We start from the raw sequence: 22,749 nt of genomic DNA, 5'->3' as shown, positions 1-22,749 counted from the left end.
CAGTAGATTCCTGAAGTTATTAAGCGAGCATGATTAGAATATTATTTGAACAATGTATGTACATTAACATAGCTCACTATACAACCCTGTGATCTGATATATGATAGTTTATTTATATACCGCCCATACACAATGGTCCTCATTAGGACCCTGGCGCTAAGTGTTTAACGGCACCGTAAAAGGCTGCAACGCCGTTAAACACTTAGCGCCTTACTACGAGGTCCCTTTGTGGGACCCGACCTGAACGGCTGGTCTAGACCAGCCGTTAAATTAGGACCCGCAAAGGGACCTTGGTGCTAAATACGGTACCGCAATTTGCGGTACCGTACTTCGCGCCTTCCCCAGTCCCATTGAGCCCTATGGGGCAAAAACGGGAATGGGGAAGGGCCAATGTTCAATGGGGAATTAACGCCCCGCCAGCCTTAGAATGGGGTGGTAATTCCCCATTGAACATTGGCGGAATCGTTACGATACCGGCAGCAACCATGGTGCTAATAGCGCCATGGTTTAGCGGCAGTTTCATAATGAGGGCCAATGTATTTGAAAGTGCTTGAGTGCACAGTGAAGGTGGCCCCTCCAATGGCTGAACAGCTGAACAGGATGTAATTTACATAGGAATTGTTTAAAATAAACAGGTTGGAGTCTTAATCGCTGAAGTGCCAGGACACAGACCAGGAAACTGGAGCTGCAACTGGGATCTAGTGCATTTGGCTAGAAGGATAACAAGAGATTTTGATTGGCTGGTCCATAAAAGCACTGCAAAGGGGTCAACACATACTGTCCATATATTGCAATTCTCATTCTAATCCTCAATGATGCAGCATTTTCAGCATGGTACCCATACCGTCACATGATCTTTCGTCAGCAGAAAGCTGATGCCCAGGGTGGCATTCACACTTTGGACGTCCTTCCTGGTCATAGCAGATATGGGTGCATCCCCCATTGTGATCCGTGCATGGATCCTTCACTGCAACAAATGAAAGGATGAGAGCACAACTCAGTTTGTGTAGAACAATGCATATATATGTAAAACATGGAGGATCATTTTACGAAACAGGAAGTGAGATTTCAAATCAAGAGTCAATTCAACTTTTGACCACAGAGAAGGTACACCAGTTGAAGGAAATGTTTTCCCTTTAAGTTAAATCTCATCACTAAAACATGTTTTACTCTGAACCGCTTTATACGGTGCAAAGGACTACAAACATTGTCATTCTGTGGGGTGATGTTGTATTGAATATTGAAGATATTTGGGGTTCTCTGAGCTATAGATACCATCAAATCTAAAAAATAGAGACTCCTATCCAAGACAATTTTGTTTAAAATTCTTAATGTGCATTTACTATTACAACATATCTTATCATAATTAGTACCCAGTGAGGGACAATGAGATTGTAACATGTAATCTCATTGGCCCTTGCCGGGGCGTTACCCGACTGGGAATCCCTCTCCCCCACAACAGTGTGTGGCAGCCACTCAGCCAATGATGCGGCTCGGAATGGGGTAATCCCCGGTCCGAGCCATCACACGGCTGGAGGCTGCCATGTTACCCCGCCGGCGATTGAGTTAAGTGTTCTTCCCTCCCCACAAACCCCCAAACCAATGAAGCCCCTCTCCGCACTCCCAAACCCACTTACCTTCTTTTTTGTCCATCTCGGGAGTGGATGTGCTGAGAACACTTCTGTCCCCAGAGCAGCCGCTCCCGATTAGCGACAGGTCGTCATGGAAAGGAAGAAGGGATTACACGTAGTCCTTCCTTTCCATGGCGGCCATTTTCTATGTTTACATTTTCCCTATTTTTTAATGGCCGCCATGGAAAGGGAGTCCCTTCTCCCTTTCCATGGTGGCCATTTTGTTTATTTACTTTTTTACATTCATTTTCAATGGCCGCCATGGAAAGGGAAAATTGACTTAATTTTCCCTTCCACAGTGGCCATTTTTTTCTTTTTTTTCTGTTCCGAAACGCTGAGTTTCGGAACAGAAAAAATATGCTCTTAGTACCCCGGTCTTACGGACCAGGGTACTAACAGAAAAACGCCCCGAGCGGGGGGGCATTACCACTTCAGGTAATGACCCGGGGCCTTCATTAAGGAATGGGCTTTGGGGCATTACCTGAAGTGGTAATGCCCCCCCTGCTCGGGGCCTTTTGCTTAAATAGTACTCAGCAACCTGATGTCAAAACTGTTCATAATATTTTATGAACGAAAATAATGTTCTGAGGTTTGTATGTATAATGTCGATGCTATACGCAAGCTTTATGGTCTAATGTGTGGTCAAATTAAACCTTTGCAGCAAAACGAGATAGATGGCTCCCTATTTTTGTTGCTTCAACACTAATCAACTGAGTTTATGGAACCCTGTCCTTTGTAATTGCTTTAATCAGTCATGCATGTATTTGTATGTGAAATTCTTTTGAAAAGGGTGCTAATTGATCATTTTGGTAGCTAGGAATACGTCTTTTATATTCTAAGTAAGTGAGTCTGATGTTATGCTACAAACAATAGCTTAATTACACTGTTAAATTTGGAATAGCATATATGAAGTCATATAGAATCAGCATTGTTTTCATTATTATACCTCTAGATATCATGGCTAATGGAGGCCTCTTTCCCACTGATGAAGAAACCACCATGTTACATGCTTGAAAAGGGGTCTAGAGGCATTGGTTCTGCAGATGTCTTGGACTACAAATTCCAAAGCCCTGCCTAGAAAAATAAATGGTGTTGGATCATGGGAGCCGAAGTGCAATACATCTGGAGAGCAGCAAGTAGAAGAGCCCTGTGCTAGGACATAGCATTTGTCTATCACTCTTTGTAGAATTCTCTGCCAGTCTCCAGTCTGCTTCCTGTTCTTGTTTTGGTGGGAAGAATTCAGTCAGCCAGCCAGCACTTGAAGCAACTCAATGTATCCACCCCAGAACCCTTGGGGCTCCCAGCTGATTAAGGGCGAATCTGCTGAAGATTTTGCGAAGTGACACCGAAAGGGTTGGGGATAGACCTCAGGCAATTTGGAATTGGGTTGTTGAACGGGTATGGAGCAATGCTATTTTAATTAGGTGCCTAGATGATCTGATCTTTTAAGTTCTACCCACAATTCTAATTTATTTTTAATTGATCACTTTACTTTGGCACATATATACAGAAGATAGCAATTTTCTAGCACTTCAACAAGAAGCCATACCTCTAGTACAATTTTGGTCAGCATGAAATGGATACCTGACTAGAAACTAAAATAAATAATCAAGAAATAGGGATTCTGATGGACAATAAACTTTCCCTCCAAACATAAATCAATTCCGTTATTAAAGAAATGTTTCTACCACCTGTGCTCCAATAGGCAGACAAGGCCCTTTCACAATCCCTCACAGGAGCCTCTTTGCCATATTGTTGGTTTTATAATGAATCCACTGTGCCAACAGCATTGAGCTCAGCATGCTAGATTACCTTAGTAAAGCATCAACACACCCAGGACACTGTGGCAGGACTATTTCTCAGACTTGACAGGAGAGACAATATTACACCAGTGGTAAGACCATTCCATTGGCTACATGTAAGTAAAACAATCGATTTCAAAGAATTCTGCACCACCCAAATAACTCTTTGAGGATATAGAGCTGAATTCATTCAAGCAGCCCTTTGGATAAGCAGCGCCAGCCATGTTTACTCCCCAAGAATACGGACATATTCCAAACCAAAAAAGGGACTAAAAATACCCCAAACAAAAAATAGGAAACATAAATCAAGCCCGTCTTCCCGGCTTCATCCTAACTTCATTACCGATATATTCGGATCAGTGGTACCAGCAGAGCAATACCACATTAAGAAGCTCTACTATTTTTCCTATTATAACAGCGTCATCTGAAGATAAACATCAAGGTATACATGTGTGTTTCATATGCATGCATCACTAGGTGCAGAATTAAAAGCATTGATACAAATGTGTATCGATTTAAGATTTAGAATTCTATTTTTACCTAATAAATACCCTCATCTAGAATTACTTTTGTACTCTAAAAGGAATCCTGTTACTTCTGGTGTAAAAAAATAGGGAGTAAAATATTCCCACTTCAAAATATTATCTTGAGCCCGAGATGCAAGGAATGAGAATACATACTAACCAAGAAAATATTGGGATATACACGTAGAACACCTGTGATAAAGCAGAAAATGAAATGGAGAATCAGCCTTCTCTAACATCACAGCCAAACTCTGCAACGCCCTCAAATTGAATCTGTACAACTCAGAATAACATTAAAATCAAAGAAATGCCACAGACCTGGATTTCAACAGACCTAACCAAGGAAGTATTTCACACAAAAGGCTGTTTGGTTGGAATCAAGATGCCCATTTGGATCAGAACACATGCTACATAATCCCAGTTTCCTTGTAATAAATGTGCCCAGTGGGTTTGTGGCCAGGTAACCTGGGTTATATTTGTTTGCTTTGTTTTACTCCGATTCCCAACACATTCAGAGCTCTAGAATTCTTGCCCAGCGCCCTAAATAAACTCTTGTGTATGGCTTCTTTACGTTGCACATTGAAGTTGCAGCATGCAGAGTTGCTCCCAGAAAAGGATCCACTCCAGAATCCTTACTCCACACCCTCCATGCTAATACATCTAAATAGCAGTTTACTTGGCACCAGTTGCTGCATGCTCCCTTGTTATACCTCTTTTTACTGTGTTCATTTATTGTGTCCCCCCTCAGGGACGTCATTTCACCAAAATGCCAGGGGTTGTGGAAGTGAATTAACACCTGACCCTTGACCTCTGATGACATCACAGGAAGTTACATCATTTGTCCCCACCCCCAATTGACATTATGGGAAGTGAAAGCACACAACCTTTCACCCCTTCACAAAGCAGGAAGTGGCATCTCACAGCATTGTTCCTCGGTACACTAAAACATATGGTTACAGGCTAAACTGTAAACAGACAGAGCATTTCAAAGAGGCCTAAACCCCAAAGCACAGACATTCAGTGCCTGCCAAGTGTCTGGCCACCGACTGGAAACAGCCACTGACAAACACAAGTCCAACAAGAAAAGCAATGGTCTGGAGGGTTGCTCAGAGTGGTGCTTCAGTGGTTATGAATGATTTGAAACCTTACAGCCCTCAACTTTCTGTTTTGCTTATTAACCCACATTTCTTTTTTTGTTAAATAGGAGGCAGAAGGGACGTGCAAGGGTATGTGTTTTTATTTTAAAATGAAAGCAACAGCTCAACGACATCACCCATAGAAAAGCCTGCTGGGCCTAGAGACCTAGGCTACTCCCCACTCATGACGACCAATGAGTCGGGAACATGTCTGGGAATGCTTGTGGTCTCGTGCAGAAGGGATAATACCTAAATGTTTGGGCTGGACTGCCCCTTTTGGTGTGGGAGCAAGCATGATTTGCATATGGTCTTTCCCCTTCTGTAGTGGCTAGGCAGGCTGAAAAACGATGGCCTGGAGGGTTGCCCAGAGCTCTGCCAGTGGTTATGAATGATTTGAAACCCTCCAGCCAAAACCTTTCTGTTTCGCTTATTTTGTAAGTAACGCACAGTTGTTTTAGTAAGATGGGAGATAGAAGGGAAGGATGTGTTGCATGTCACAATAATTGCAGGTTGTTTTATTTTTACATTTAAACAGCAGCAGGAGCTTCATGACATCACCCCTAGAAAAGGCTCATTTTTATTTTCTTTGGCCCTTTATATCTTGCTTAATGCCAGCCTCCTCCAGCTTCTAAGCACTGGAACAGGAACTGAACCCATGTTGCACTGCATCCTCTTGTTTCCAAAGCAAGTGTGTTGCCCCTGAGCTATCCTTATATATATATATATTTTTTTTTTTTGTTTTGCTTGAGGAAGCAACAGATGGTTTACTTCAGAGGCAGAGGGGCAACTTCATGTACATTACTTCATTATCTAACCTTGCGTCTATTTACAGTGTGCCTGTGATGCAGGTATGGCAGATCTGGGTCAGGTCACACAGTGCCCAGGCAGGATTGGTGGCAGAAGTCACTGTGGCATAACCCTCTCATCACAGGCTCACTGGTTGTGCAAAGCAGACGAGAAACACTGATGAAATGTGCGTACTGCAGGCTGCTGCTACCCATTCCCAGCTAGCTAAACCTAGCCCCCATACCCATCATTTTGCTACAGTACTGGGTATGAGCTGCACAGACAGCCCTGCCTCTGAACCCAACCATTCAGGATTCCTCGCTAATAAAATGCCAACCTGTTAGTCACGGAGGCTTCATGGTTTTTCCTGCATCCCTGTTATTTCTCCAGCTAACGAGATCTAGATTCCAGGTGCAAAGAGCTGTGGCACATTTAGCTGCATTTACAACCGTCTTTTTCAGGTGCAACACAGATATCTGCTCTTGGCACTGCCGCTTTGTCCAGTGGCCCGGGTGTCGCAAGGACAGGCCTAGGGATAGCAGAGGGGGAGACATGTGTAGCAGCTGCTGCCCCTGGCAACTCCCAAATTACATCCCTGTTCCCCCTCTCATTGAGAACCTGGCGCTGCACACTGGCAACTGGCTGAGAAAGGGCCTGCACCAGGGGGCCAGAGGACATCTCCTTCGATGCTCCACACCAGAAGGGTACCTACACCGAGACTGTGTCATGGTCACTATATACGGATGCCGTAAACTGCCTACCAGACGCCCCTCTTTTTTACCCCACTAACATTCTTATATGCATACATGGAGACCAACTACACCACTGGCACACAACAATCTAAAGTTCTCTCCCATCATACTGCCAACTACAAAATAATACACCTGTACAACCGACTTCCATACAAGAACCCAAAAAATTCTGTCTAGCACCAGAAACACACAAAGCTACTGTTTGAAATCAAAAACGCATCTGTGCTTTGGACAAACACCACCTAGAAACAGACTTGCACACAGAGCACAAAGTACATCCAGTCTGCATTCATCATCACAAAAGCAAAGCTTTCTTTTAATTTCCCCTCTTCCCTCTAACCTCACTGATCCACCACCGAGTCCGATCTACCACCGAGTCAGATCTACCAGAGGGCATGGAGACTATGGTAATGGCAGCAGGGCACAGTAATAATCCAAGTAACATACCCTACATGCTTCCACAGATCAGAACTGGCTTTGTTTATTCATGCATTCATCCATTCACATATTTCACAGTTCCTTTCATCTGAGAACTACCATTAAAGAATAGTCTAAAAAAAATCACATTTTAGTTATCGATTCAAATATTAAAAAAACAAATCTTATATTTGCAAGACAGCCAGATGCGCTCTCGGCTTTAGCACGTTGTTGCCACTGAACATTCCAACAAAGTAAATTCCTATCTTTGGGCCTCATTACGAGGAGCGCTGTAAAAATGGGGTCATTACCGGCATCGAGGAACTAGCGGTTCCATGCTCATATGACGCCGCTAATAGCGGGTGATTACAAGTGCGCGAGCACGCGCGAACCCCCATGCCGGTAATGGCATTACCGGCATGCCGCTAAAGGCTCACCAACCTCCCGATAGCGCCATCAGAGGACCCGCCGATACTGCCTCTGCCTAGGAGGAACCCCTTAATACCGACCCAGTAATAACAGCATGCAAATACCAGGCTCATAATACCGGACCCGGAAGTAACTTCATCGCATCGGAACAGGAAATGCGCAGGTGGCCATCTTTAAAAACACAATCCATTGCAATCCTCCCAAACCACCAGTTGTGTTCAGGAGAGACCAGTGCCAATCCCTTCACCATGTCAAAGACTACCCGGAAAACAACCCACGCCTGCGCAAAAAGCATTTTTCAGATGAAGAACTTAACATGCTGCCAGACACCCTTGCCGCACATGCAGACAAGATCAACCTGCAGAACCTGAAGAGGGAGGTACAGCAGCGCAAAAAGGAGATCTGAGAGGAGGTAGCCCTCAAGGTCTCAGCAGTCGGCACCACCCCACGGACAGTGAATGATTGCAAAAAGAGGTGGGAGGACCTCCGCCTCAGGGTTCGGAATATCCTGGCCAGCAACAGGAGGGAGGCCATGGCTACAGGCAGGGGTCCCCACTCACCTGCCAAACTGTCACGCTGGGAGGAGACTGCAAGCACGTTTATTCAGATGAAGTCCATCAAGGGATTTGGGGAGATGGAGACGGGTGCCGCAATATCTGCAGATGGAGGTGAGTGACCCTGCAGATCCCTGTGGGGGAATTCAATGACATAGCACAAGTGATGTGGAAGAGAGTCTGGCAAGGCAATGCAAGTGCCAACACACACATGAACATATCCTTGTGCAGATGGAGGGCCAAACCCTGCCACACTGAAATGCATGCTGAGTGCCAATCCCCGTACCAACACACACGGACCATGCCCATTTAATACATCGCACAAACCCCAACACAACGGCATGCCACCTGCCATGCATCAAACGTCAAAATGCCCCCTTCATACCACTCTGTGTGACACACCTTTAAGATATGAATGCATGATAAATGAAATACTCCACAGCACCATATGATGTATCTAGCATGTAACACCATCACTGATGGCCTGCATCTCTTCTACCCTTCCCCCAGGCACCGATGGAGAAGATGCCAGCAAGGATCCAACCACAAGGGCATCCACGTCCCGGCGAAAGACAACGGCCACCGACAACACCACCTCCGGGGCAGCCTCGCAGCCCACACCAACACCTAGGGCGCCTGACACCGTGGACACTGAGCTGGCTACACCAGTGGAAGGCGAGGCTGTTGATCCACTGAGCAACACTGATACCGCAGTGGAGGAGTATGTGGACCAGGATGGACTGACCCATGTGCCATGTCCACACTCCCCAAGCCCCGTGTCCAACCCCCAACCCCACACTCACCCCTCACCCACCTGCAGCAGTGCGGATCCCTCGCTGCATGACTCTGACCTAAGCAGCCTCCCCGAGGACAGCACTGCCATTGCAGGCCCGGTCACAGCACCCGCGACCACTGCTGCTCCCACCAACAACCTTGAGGGACGGCTAGCGAGGGTGGAGGCCAGACAGGACTATGTTGGACCTGCTCAGACAATATGTCGCTGATGGGGAGGACACGAGGCGTGCGATAGCCCAGGGCGTAGCGGGGACCACAGCCGCCATAGCGGCGAACACTGCCGCCGTCAATGTCTCGGAATTGTTGATGAGACAGCTGGGGGCCATCACACAGGTCCTCACTTCCATCCTGCTGCACATGCAGCAGCCACAACCCACATCAGCCGTGGAAATCCCCAGAGCTTCCACCCCATCCACCACACCTGTTTCCTCTGCCCCCACTTCCTCTGCACCCTCCAGCCCTGTGCGTCTAACAAGACGTAGTGCCAGGCACTCTGAAATGCTGCCCCCGGAAATCAAGAAGTCCAGGAAATAGTGCTGGAGAACTATGGGAGTGGCTCAGATGTTGGCGGTGAATGGGTGAATTAGGTGGAGTTCACTGGGGGGTTTTGGGAGTACATTGGGGGGTTTTGGGAGTTCACTGGGGGGTTTTGGGAGTACATTGGGGGGTTTTGGGAGTTCACTGGGGGGTTTTGGGAGTTCACTGGGGGGTTTTGGGAGTACATTGGGCGGTTAAGGGGGGTTGCACATTTCTGCTGCTCATATCAATACACCCGTTGTGTGAAAAATCATTCAATGCCTGGACATTGTTCATTTTGAGTGTATGCTTTTATTTGATGACGGTGCACAGTGCCCAACTCCCCACATTTCCTGTGTGCATGTCCACATGGACCCAATGTACAATGTTTCACTGACACATATCTATCAATGTCCCTGTGGGTCATAAGTATTCGTCAATCAGTGATTGACGTACTGCACAGCCATCCTGTGCATCATGCACTGGCAGGGGTGCTGCTTCTCTTCCGTCTTCATCCTCATCATCCTCACCCGGTGCATGCATGTCAATGTCAGGTGGCAGTGGTACATTTCTCCGGACACACATGTTGTGCAGCATGACACAGGCCATGGTGATTTTTGCCACCTTCTCAGGTGCATAAAGGAGTGCTCCACCAGACCTGCTCAGGCAGCGGAACCGCGCCTTCAACAGGCCAAAGGTCTGCTCAATCACGACACGGGTATGTACCTGATTGTACTCCTTTTCATGGCTGTTCTGCGGGTTACGCACATGGGTAAGTAGCCACGGCTTCAAGGGATATCCTCCATCACCTGAAATGCGAATACAGATAGGTCTATGTGAGTCAGTCTGAGCTGCCACCTTTAGGATTCACAGTCATGGCCGCAGCTATTTGCTGTCGACCTGCACATGTCCCTGTACGTATGCACGAATATTGTTTAGATGCATTCTATACTGCAATATGGTGTGGTAGTCTGGATGGCGTTGTACAGATGATGCAGGGTGAATTCATGAATGCTGATGCAGATGTACTGTGGTTGTAGGACAATGTTTTGCCTCCCCTTTCTGCTGTGTATACTACACTGTGCATGGTCACACTAGCCACATTGGCACAGTTGCAATCCTGTTTAGTCATGCATTGCTTGACATACCCATGGTGGCCAGGTTGTGCGTCTTACATGTTGTCATTGATATATGTAATTGGTCAAATGTCTGCCAGTGATGTGTAATGTTGGGGTTGGGAGGTTCAGGTCAGGCGTGTTTAGCTCTGCATGCATTCTCCACTCACCGTCCACTGCCACCCAGGTTGAGTATGCACCCCCTACCCCCATTCCCACCCAGGTGGAGTATGGATCCCCCCCATTTCCACCCAGGTGGGGTATGCATCCCCTCTCCCCCATTCCAACGCTGGTGGAGTATGCATCCCAACACATCACTACCCCGATGCACTGACATCGGCCAGTCAGTCAACTCACGAAGCAGCCAGGCACGTCGTCCAGCATGTTGCTCCATGTAACAGGGTAGCGTGTAGTTACGTAGCACCATGGCATCATGTGTTGATCCTGGAAATCGGACGCAGCAATGTGTGATGATCTTGCTGGAGTCACATACCATCTGCACATTGATGGCGTGGTATTGCTTTTGATTGCGGTATACCGCCTCTACGGCATGGGGGACTATCAATTCTACATGGGTGCAGTACAGGGCACCAACACAATTGGGCATTCCAGCCAGTGGATGGAAGCCTACTTTGGTGTCGGCTATCTCCTGGGCAGTCCGTGGTAGGGATATGTGGGTGCGAGCGTGCTTCAGGAGGGCATCCAGCACTTGGTGCAGCATGCGTCAAAATAGTGGTTGTGAAATGTCATGCAGCTGCCCCACTTGTGCTGGTAGGTGCCTGTGGCCAGGAAGTGGAGCACAGACTCCACCTTTAGTAGCGGTGGGATGGCAGTGCGTATTTCTATGAGGCTGGAAATGTGTTCTCTATCATGTCCACTATGGTGGTGATGGTGTCCTGGAGTTACGCTCACCTGGTTCCCACGGGGGCGTCGACCGGAACTGGGCCGCTGTTGTTTCCACCAGCGTGACATGTAGCGCCGAGATGACTGACTGGACTGGCTCGCTCAGCCTAGTTTGTCTGGCTCGCAGGAATATTCTTCTGCAAAGGAGAAGAGGAATTAACCACCAGTGGAATTGAGTGTCAACCCACCTTCCCCACTCCCATTGTCTTCCCACAGATCACTCTTGATGTCCCCTTCTTAGTCTCACCTGATGGTTTGGAAGGATGAGCTCCCCATCCTGCGTCGACCGCAGGGGCGCGTTGATGACCAGTTACTTCACTGGCGTAGAGGAATTGGTGAGTTCCAGTATTGACTCTAAAGTCCAATTGTTCATAAGAGTTCAAATGTCTGATCTTCACTCTGTCCGATTCCTTGCAGGTTGCCGATTAATCCACTCGAAGATTTCCAAATGGCAATTGGTAAGATTCAGGTAAGTCTATTGTGGTTTTCCCCTTATGGGCCGGGGTACGGCGATGAAGCAGAGTTGACTGCGCCGACCCGAGATGAGGTGAGTACCCCCCGTGGTAAATCAGGTAAGTCCTTGGGGGTAGCTTGTATAGCCTTAGAGAGTCCCCTTGCTCACCTTGCTGTCTTTGTCTCCTTAGGTGTCGGAGGGCGGCCGCGAGATGGAGAGAGCGTGATGGAATGCTGAAGTACCACCAAGCAGGTGAGTTCAGCGCGGCGCCGTAGGAATGCGAAGCAATGCTTCAAAGACTTCTGTCTTTCAGCTCCGTGGCGAAATGGATCAGGATTCAGGTAAGGATTAAAGTTAAAACTCCTGTTCTAACCTTTATCCTTCTTTTCTTCTTGTTTCAGGAGTCCCAGGACTGAAGCGGGCGTGGCTGAAGACTGGAGCTGCTGAAAACACAGTGAGCGTTACGCTGCAGCAAGCAGAATAACGTGAAGCACGTGTGGCTGTCCGGGCATGGTTTAAATAGCCTTGGAAGAAGATCCAGGTAAGTATTCTTCCACAGCCCCACCCAAGTAACAAAATAGTCCCTTCAGTAAAATAGTCCCTCCTAAGCCTCATTTGGCTTGAGTCTTCATGCAGCATGGTCTGCCTCAGGTGAGTATGCAGCATGGTCTGCTTCAGGTAAGTTATCAATAATGAGCCTGGCGCCCATGGCGCCAGGACTGACTATCTTTATGAGCCTGGCGCCATAGGCGCCAGGACTGCACCCAAACAGCCCCTAACTGCGGCTTTTGGGCATGCTCCAAGTGGCATGATGCCTGTTTCCGGGGCTGCTGGGCCTGGTCTTCCGGGAGCAGGCATCATGACACCTGGTCCAACCGGTACAGGGTGTGGATCTGGTCAGGGGTTAGATTGAATGGACTGGGTCTGATGCGAGGGATTGGTGGCTGCCTACGAGGTACTACTGGCTGCACTGGTGGTAATTGCTGGGCCTTTCTCACCCTCCTTCTCCTCCTGCGTCTCCGCTGTGCTGCCTGTTGTTGCTGCTGTAGTTGTAGCAGTATAGGCATGTCCTCCAGCACCATGATTGCAACAGCTAGTGGTATCATTTTGGTATAGGAAGGAAGGGGTGTGGTGTGTGGGTGTGGTCCTTTTATACTGCCCCAGGCTCCATTGACTCCACCTGTGGTGATTGTGTGCACCTGTGGCAGTTGGCTTGATTGCTGTTTACGGGTGGTCCGAGATGCCTGTATGGCCGCCATCGTGCAGGCCCTAATTACCGCCTTCGGGATGCCGGTATTTGCATGCCCGCGTGGGTTGTGATGTCCTCCTATTACCGGCATCCCGGTATTTGCTCCAGGAAGGGGCGCATGTATGCAAGCATGCTGGGGCACGGTACGGGCAGTGGCGGTATTGGCGGGTTGTCGGGTCGTAATGACCCGGACCCGTTAACGATGCCGGTATTACCATTCCGCCTTCCTTTTTTCATTACCTACATTCTTGTAATGAGGGCGTTTGTATAATTCTTCATCTTCAATCTTAATTCACTGCTGCCAGTTGCAATGTATTTTGCAGTTTACAAATTATTTTTTTTTTCTTCTGGTTTGTGTGTTTCCAACACGTGATTTGTGGGTTTTTCACGATAACAACTGATCTGCTATTTTTAAAAAATGTGTATTTGGTTTATACAAACCTTTACAAAATATAACATATTTAAATTGCTTTCTTCAGGGCCCGATTCATCAAAATGTGCGCAGAAATCCTGCAGGGGCCATGCGCAGAGAAGGACCCTGTGCGCAGCTATAAAAATGCACGCACTGCGCATTTCTAGTAGAGACGCAAAGGGAATTGAGCTGTGTGAGAAACGCCCACAACACGCCCCCAGGCAAACTAAAAACATAGTCAAAGGCCAACCTTTCCTCAAATATCCATGGCCATGCCCGACACAACATCCAGCACCCCAGCCACTTTGCGCAGAGTTCCCAGTAAGTAACGGCGAGGCCCTGCATAATTAACGGCTGCACCCCTGCTACTCTGCGCAAGGTCCCACATAAGTAATGGCTACACCCCAGCTACACTGCGCAAGGTCCAGCGTAAGTAACGGCTGCACCCCAGCTATGCTGCGTGAGGTCCCACGTAAGGAATGGCTGCACCCCATCTATGCTGCGTGAGGTTCCACGTAAGGAATGGCTGCACCCCAGCTACTCTGAGCGAGTTCCCACATAAATGATGGCTGCACCCCAGCTACTCTGCGTGTGGTCCAGCATAAGTAACGGCTACACCCCAGCTACTCTGAGCGAGGTCCCACATATACAACGGCTGCACCCCAGCTACTCTGCGTGTGGTCCAGAGTAAATAACGCCTGCAACCCAGCTACTCTGCGTGAGGTTCCACGTAATGGCTACACCCCAGCTACACTGCGTGTGGTCCAGCGTAAGTAACGGCTGCATCCCAGATACTCTGAGCGAGGTCCCACATAAACGGCTGCACCCAGCTATGCTGCATGAGGTTCCACGTAAGGAATGGCTGCAACCCAGCTACTCTGCGCGGGGTTCCATGTAAGGAACGGCTGCTCCCCAGCTACTCTGAGCGAGGTCCCACATAAATAACGGCTGCACCCCAGCTACTCTGCGTGTGGTCCAGCGTAAATAACGCCTGCAACCCAGCTACTCTGCATGAGGTTCCACGTAATGGTGCCACCCCAGCTACTGTGCCTGAGGTCCCACGTAACTAATGTCTGTACCCCTGCGAAACATCCCCCCGTCTCCCACCAAACACAAAAACTGCTGGCACATACCTCGGCTGCACATTAACCCCCTCAAGTGCAGACACAGCTCACCAACCCTCCTCACATCTGCCAATACCCCAGGCAGCCCTCACACCACCCTCCAGCCCCCCTCACCCACAACATTACAACAGGCAGCCCCCTCACGTGCAGACACCAATCACCAACCCCCCCCCCCTGACACTACCACAGGCAGCCTCCTCAGGTGCAGATAGCACCCACTAGCCCTCCTCACCTCTATCACTTCCCCAGGCAGCCCTCCCACCCCCCAACAGCCCTCCTCACCTCTGCCACTTCCCCAGGCAGCCCTCACAGCACCCACCAGCCGTCCTCACCTCTGCTACTACCACAGGCACCCCTCACAGCACCCACCAGCAACACTACCCCAGGCAACCGTCACACCACCCACCAGCCCCCCTCACCTCTGACACTACCTCAGGCAGCCCCCTGATAATACACTCCCTTCCACACACTGCCCTCAGCTCCCACACTACCCAAGACAGCAGCTGCACAGTACTCCACCCTCCCCACACCGCTCTCACTTCTGACACTGCCCCCAGGCAACCCTCTGACAGTACACTCCCCTCCCCAGACTGCCCTCAGCTCCAACACTACCCCAAGCAGCACCCACAAAGTATTCCACCCTCCCCACACTGCCATCACTGCCCCATGCAGCCCCTCAACTCCAGACACCACCCACCAGCACTCCTCAGATCCGACACTACTCCTGGAAGCACCCTCACAGCATTCCACCCTCCCCACACCGCCCTCACCTACAACACTACCCCAGGCAGCCCCCTGACAGAACACTCCTATAACCGCACTGCCCTCAGCTCCGACAATACCCCAGGCAGCACCCTCACAGTCCTCCACCCTCCCCACACTGCCCTCAGCTCCAACACTGCCCGAGGCAGCCCCCTCAAGTCCGGACATCACCCACCAGCCCACCTCAGCTCCAACACTACCCCAGGCAGCCCCCTCATGTCCTGACACCAACCAGACCCCTCACCCCTGACTCTACCCCAGGTGTCCCTCACACTACCCACTAGCCCCCCTCACCTCCGACACTACCCCAGGCACTCCTCACAGCACCCACCAGCCCCATCATCTCTGACACTACCCCAGGCACTCCTCACACCACCCACCAGCCCCCTCACCTCCAACACTACTCCCAGCCACCCCTCACACCACCCACCAACACCTCAGCCTTGTCCTGCCACATCACCCCCCTACCAGTGCAATTTTTAACAACCCACCTCAACTCGACGGCCCTGCCACCAAAATGAAGCACATTGGTCACATACAAACCCATATATCCACCAACTGGGTGCACTGATCCTAAATCTATGTACGTAGGCCATCACAGGACATCATGGTACAGCACAACCAGTGGCACAGCAATACGACTGCAGAACTCAGCAGCTGCTATACAGTGAAAGCACCATTTACAAGTCACAAGGCAAAGCAATGTGTAGTAATGTGACTTATCATTTTGCACATGTGCCATTGCAATGGCATCAAAGTGCTGTATGTGAATGACCCAGGTGGCGGGATCACCAAGTCCTCACTGATGGGACAGAGTCACATGTAATGTCAGTGCACATTTGCAAACAACACTCAATGAATTAAGGCAATGAGGACAGAAAGCACAGAAACCAAACACCCTGCAAGTAACGTAATGTGAACATGCATGGACTGTAGTGATGTGAACGACGTCTGAGTATGTGTGACACAAGCAGATGGATGTGTACAGCCACATATTCCCCAACTCAGATGCAATGAAGAAGATTCACAGTGGCAGATGAGTAGCACAACATGAGAGCACACACTGTATCAAATCTGATGTGCGTTTGTTGTTATCCATGCATTGAGGCAACCTCCCTGCATGACTGACACGCCTATGCCACAACACCACAGTCATACACACAGCCCACCTGAGCGTCACAGAACAAATACATAGCAAAATAAAACGAACCAAATGTTACCCATGAACAAAGAGAACAATTGTCTGTTGAAAAATTAGAAACTCCATTACCAATATATACACTATGCAAAACTACTATGTGGAAAGGGTGAAATGTCCAAGAGGTAATTTGAAAATCCAAAAACACACAACTATTTACAAGGGCAGCAGGCTCAATACTCGTCCATTACGTTTGCCAGGACAGAGTCACAATCTTCATCCTCCACTTGGAGGCGGGCCATTGTCCTGTCCTGGATGGCTTCTCCAGGATCTCAAGCCACCTCTGTGCCTTCCTCTCCACCACCTCTGCCCTGGCCCTGGCAACTTCTGCCACCCCAACCCACTCCCTGTTCGCCATCAGCTGCAGATACAACTCCATCTGGACGCACACCATTTCCCGGAAGTGGCAGCGCTCATCCTGCCAGGTGACTGATCCTCACCATGAAGCTCGCCTCCCCGATGTAGCATGGCCCTGTGAAGAGTGCCCCTGGACACTCCCATAGTGCTGCTGCCTGGCCAAGTGTACCCTGCGCATGCACCCTGCCATATGGATGTTGGACGATTGGGGGAGTGGGGGTTACAATTCCAGCACGGTCCTGCTGTGCCAGTTGACCCACTGATGCCTGTTCCTGTCTAGGTGCCTGGGCAGGCACAGAAACTACCTGCACTGTACTTCCCGGGTCTTCCACCTTAGGCAGAGATGTGCTGACCACCAGACTGGACGGTGTACAGGAGTAGAGGGGGCCATGATGGGAACTAGTAAGGAAGGCCCCCCACAGAGGATGACTGGGGAACAGAGGAGGCAGTGGAGGAGGGAGCAACTGAATGCACCAGTGCAGCAAAACCACCCGAGAGCAGTGCATGTGCCAGCGGGGCCAGTGTGCTGGACATTGATCAGTGATCTGAGAACGCTTCACGAATCGCCCTCACATCATCACTGATCACGCTGACCGACCTCGCTATCCCTGCCAGCAGGGTGTGCAAAAACTCATGGCCCGGCCTGGGTGGAGGCATCCACGAGGTTGATCCCAGCTGTATCAGGTGGATCAGCGTCAGGAGGATGGTCAGCCCCCTCCACGGTGCACTGCACATCTTCCTGTCCCTGTCCCAGGGTTTCAGACTGAACCCCCTCCCGGATGTCTCCCCCCAACCCTGTGCGCTGGCCTTCATCTTCTTCCTCCTCCTCCACCACCACCACCTCCAACTCCCGGGATGACTCCAGAGAGCCTTCCTCCCTGGATGGCCCCTCCGTCCCTGCACCCTAGCCCACAGCCACTGAGGAGTCCATCACCACAACAACCTCCAGGGACGTACCCCCAGCAGCTGCGCCTGATGGAACATGCGCATCCCCCAGCCAACTGACCCTCTGATGAGGTGGAGTTAAGTTAGCCAGTCATGGATGTGTGCTTATGTCTGGTGATCTTGTCCCTGCCACTTCACTCCACAACAATGCCTCCGCCCCCACCACGAGCAGCAGCAACTGCAGAAAAAATGGAGACAAATCATTGACATCAGTCATCGTCGCCAACGAATGTCTGGCATACACAAGACAAACATGGCATGCATCATATCACATCCATGAACTGAGACTCACACAATACATGCACGCATTCATGTGCCCTGGCAAACATCAGTGCAAATGCTGCATATGTTAAATGTGAACATGCCATCACAGTCATGACCCATGCCCATCTGAACTAAGCACATTGTACAGTGCACAACAATACATGAGCACAAACCGGCAATGCCAACATACCACTGACCAACCAATACACGAATGACTGGCAGACATGGTCATGGGGACAGCACCCCAGCACCTGCACACACAAACACAGTCATCAATGTCCACATGCAACAGCATGACCTGCAAGCAAGCAGCATGTACTGCCACACTTATCTCTGAACTAATTGATCATGTAAGTTGGCCATGCATACAAATATTGAATGGACACTCAGACACCTGTGCCACAAATCCAGTGAAATGAAATGACACATCCCAGTCGTGGAGGCGTCAATGCATGAACTGCACAAACACAGGCATCCAAACACCTTTGTCACCACCATCAGATGTGCCTGCATGTATGCACTGCAGTACTGCAACAGATAGACTCAGGCATCATGCATGTCACTCACATGCCCACAACACAGCCTGTCCACATCTGTCACGTGCAAGCTCCTGCTCCATGCACACACATTGCATGTGCTCAACAACAAATCATGGATGCACCATCCATCAATCGACACGCAAATGCCAGTGTACAAAGTCAGACACAACAAATGTCTCTCATTGACACCAATCAGCTCTGACTCACAACACACACAAGATACAAACATGATGTGGCATCTGCATGACACACATTCGCTGTAGAGCATTATCCCACATGGGTACTTGCCAGCAGCATCCAGACAACATTTCCAGGCCAAGTACTCGGAGTGGAGGTCCGGATAGAACCTCTCAAGTACCCGGAGCGGTGTTCGGTAGAAGCGGTGGCAGCCAGCACGGTACAACTCCAGGGTGGGTTCCGTTTCGAGAACTGCCAAGACCTTGGCATGGCTACGGGTGTTGAGATCGTCCCAACGTTTCCGGTCCCTGGTGTGGACTGCTACCCCCTGCACGTTGATGTCAGCCGTGATATCGTCCCAGATCCTCAGCCTTGCGTCAGAGCCCAGCTGCATGGCTGGGTTGAAGAAAGCATCATAGGCATCCAAGACCCGATCCACCATATTTCCAACTTTGATGTCAGTGAAGTTGGCCACGCTGTGCTTTGATGTGGGTATGCTGCCCTCACCAGATGTCATGGAAGGGGCAAACATGTGGCACACCCGAGGCAGGTATGGTCTTCCTGGGTAATGGGTAGCTGTTGTGGAGTGACCGTGGTGTTGGCAGAGGTGGAAGTCCTGGGAAGTACAGTGAAAGCACTCACCCCCGAGCAGGCAGCAGCACTATAGGAGTTGAAGCAAATTCTGGCCAGGAAGGCAAACTGAGCACCAGTGTGGGTAGGAGACTTGTGGCGGACAATAGCAGAGTAAAAGCCCTTAACACTTAAGTTATGTCCTTCGTGCATTGATGCTGCACACCTACGCACTATGCGGCACGCTACATGGCTCATAACGATGACGCTGTGATGTAAGTCGCGAGACGCGTATCGCCAGTTGTGCGCATGAAGGATGCGAACCGTGAGGATTTTCGCAGTCATTTCCATATTTTTGCTACGGAATCATTCCCTTCAGGTACTGGAGACCCATTTTCTTGAGGGGGGGGGCTTTGCCTCTGCGCATATGCAAATGTTGTTTTGTTTTATGCGAGGCCTACGGTGCACACAATTATTGCATATCTGGGATCATCTGTGTATCGCGTACCACTCTTTTGACTTGACTGAAGCTTTCTGGGTATCGCTTATGCAATTTTAGTGTTTGGAGGTGCCACTGCGTATCGCGTACCATTTTTATTTTTTCGGAAGCTCTCAGAGTATCACATAAGTAATTGTAGCTTTTTCAGGGTGCCAGTTCGTAACACCTATGATTTATTTCTACTTTTGGGTTACTTTTGAGCCTTGCAGGATCACACATCTACATCACACATCACATAGACTGCACCCTCACTCATACTGCCCAGGAGAATATCTTGGTGTGCCTTCCATATTTTACTAACACTTGTGACATGAGTGGAATGGCCCCAAGAGGGAAAGAGAGCAGATGGGGTCGTGGTGGGTGTGATGGTGGTGAAACACCTGCCCCAGCTGGTCAGGGACATGGTGGTGAAACTCCTGCCCCAGTTGGTTGGGGACATGGTGGTTAAACACCCGCCCCAGCTCCTGGTGGTCACGGCAGGCCCCAGTCCAAAGGTGGCCCAGCACCTGGATGCCAACGTGTTTCCAGCCAGACAGGGGTAGCTCAAACCCTCCCCCCCCCCCAGACACTCGTGGCAGGAAGGGAGCCTCAACCGCAAGACATGGCACATGACACTGTCCTGCACAGGAAGAAGAACTTCTCTGATGAGGAGCTCCAGATCCTCATTGACTATGTGACCGATCACCATTGTGACATGTGTCTGTATTAGGGGAGCACACATACAGTCGCACAACATATGGTGCATTGGTAGCATGTCACGGAACAGATACATGCCTTAGGGTTGGAGATTCGCACAGCAGAACAGGTCATGAAGCACTAGAATGATCTTACCCGTCGCATCAAGCACAAGCTGAGTGTCAACCATGGCCCCTGCAATGACAACTGGAGGTGGTCAAGCAGAGGAGGAGCAGCTGACACCGCATGAAGAGGCCATGAGACAATTCATCCTCATTGAGCAGGTGCAAGGCGTGGGAGACCTGGAGAATTATGAGGACACATCAGGTGAGTGTCTGTCATTGCACCTCCTGTGTTTTAACAGTCATGCATCACCCACATCAAATGTTATTGGCACACAGGGCTGTATTTGTATGACAGCCCTCGGTAAAGCATGTCCTGTGATGTACAGAATCCTATCAGTTGGCCATCATACTGGGTATAGCCCGCATAGCAGCCACGTGACAGAAAACATCCACCACAGTGTATTCCCCCGGCACATGTGAAGCATGTGACACCTACAAGTAGTGTTCATTGCTACATTCTTGTTGCGTTTCACTCTGCACCGCTGGACCATTGCATGCAAAGTATCACTTACACGCCATGTCATGCAGAGTTAGATGTTCCATTTGTCACCTGCTCCTATGGGTTTCCTTGTCGCAATACATATCCGAGCAGTCTGTCAATGCACATTGTCGTGTTCCCAGAGTGTAGTGGGAGTGTAGTTGGATGAGTGTCCACAAACCCGTTACACACTGACTCAATTCCAGTGCCACGGAGAGCCTACTCATTGTGATGTATTCTCCCTCTTACCCTCCCACACTCTGGGCCCACTACATGTGGCCACTTCCTCACCCGCTTGTGGATTGGTCAACCTTGTTTACATCACCCAATCCACTCTCTGTCTATCTGCACTTCAGAGACAGTGACCAGAAGTCACACCTTCGGGTGTACCTACTCATGGGCTTCTTCCCTTTCTGCTTCTTCCTGCAGGTCCTCATTGTCTCCAGTTACCTGTCCCAGACCTGATTAGTGTGTCATGTGTTGACCATGGTGTCTGTAGATATGGATGTCTGGCTGTTCCCATGTGATGCCATTGAACATTCAAATGTCACATGTGCATTACCTTTCCCCTGGTATGTGTGGCGACTTGACAGTTGAATATCCCCTCATTGTGCAGTTACAACACTGTTGAATGTCTGTGCCCAGTGCTGGCATGCACATGATGGGGGGGAGGGGCACTTTTCAGCAAATGCCATGCATCAGTTGCTTACTGGACCAAGTGTGTGAATGTACAATGTCTGATCGGTGTGTGTCCTGCCATTTGTCAGAGTACTCCTTGAAGCATATGTACAGTGTTGTCTCTTTTGACATGTATCAATATGTCTTTCTCTGTCCATGTGCAGGTGAGGAGGAGGAATAGTTGATTGTGCAGCAGGCCACCAGTGGGGGGGACGTGGTGTGGTAGGCTGTGAGAACCCACTGGTGCTCCAGACCATCCTGAGTCATGCTGCAGACTCTTGAGACTCTTTTGACTTGGATGTCTCTGATGCTGAACCGGATGTGCATGCCTAAAAGAGGGCAAAGGTGAGTTCCCCAATGGGTGTATCAGTCGGGGCCCGTGAGCCTGTGGCGGGGCCGCTGGCTTCACTGTCTGCAGTGGTTATGGCTGCAAGGCCAGCCTCCCCTGAATTGCTATCGGGTCCTGGGCCTGATGTCCAAGGGAGGGATGCAGACCTGCAGCAAATGGGCACCACAGCAAAGGACATGATCCCTTGCATCAGGCCGCCATGGGCCTCGCACACATGGGGGACATGTGCAGGCTGGGGAAACAGCAGATGTTGCGTGCCGCCCTCCGGGATATGTGTTGGATACGATATCTGAGGGCATGGATAATATGGGCAATTCCATCACTCCGCCAGCAGCCCACCTAGAGCACAGCTACAGGTCATGCGGGACTCATGCCGCTCCCACAGACTGCGCATGGAGGCCAACATCAAGGGCCAATGTGCTGATTAGGCTTTCCTGCATGCAGACACTCGGGTACACAGAAAGGCCTTGAGGCTTTAGATGGAGGTCCAGATGACTGCAATCCATGCAGAACAAGCAGCCACAAGTAGAAGTA

At 49.8% G+C, this 22,749-nt stretch overlaps 1 protein-coding gene across 6 annotated transcripts in view; it reads right to left on the bottom strand.

Annotated features, from left to right (window-relative positions):
• The window catches only part of LOC138491794 (multiple epidermal growth factor-like domains protein 6), a 1,495,213-nt gene that overhangs the window by 570,846 nt on the left and 901,618 nt on the right, over window positions 1-22,749 (bottom strand). For all 6 annotated transcript variants that reach the window (XM_069618507.1, XM_069618508.1, XM_069618505.1 and 3 more), the window contains exon 8: window positions 845-967. In XM_069618507.1, coding sequence (XP_069474608.1) covers window positions 845-967 — 123 coding nt within the window. The remainder of the gene's footprint in view (window positions 1-844; window positions 968-22,749) is intronic.

The sequence above is a fragment of the Ambystoma mexicanum genome, chromosome 10, assembly GCF_040938575.1.
Source record: "Ambystoma mexicanum isolate Mex_15411 chromosome 10, UKY_AmexF1_1, whole genome shotgun sequence".
Lineage (NCBI taxonomy): Eukaryota > Metazoa > Chordata > Amphibia > Caudata > Ambystomatidae > Ambystoma > Ambystoma mexicanum.
Note: the sequence above shows the minus strand (reverse complement) of the source record. Positions and strands in the feature narration are given on the sequence as shown.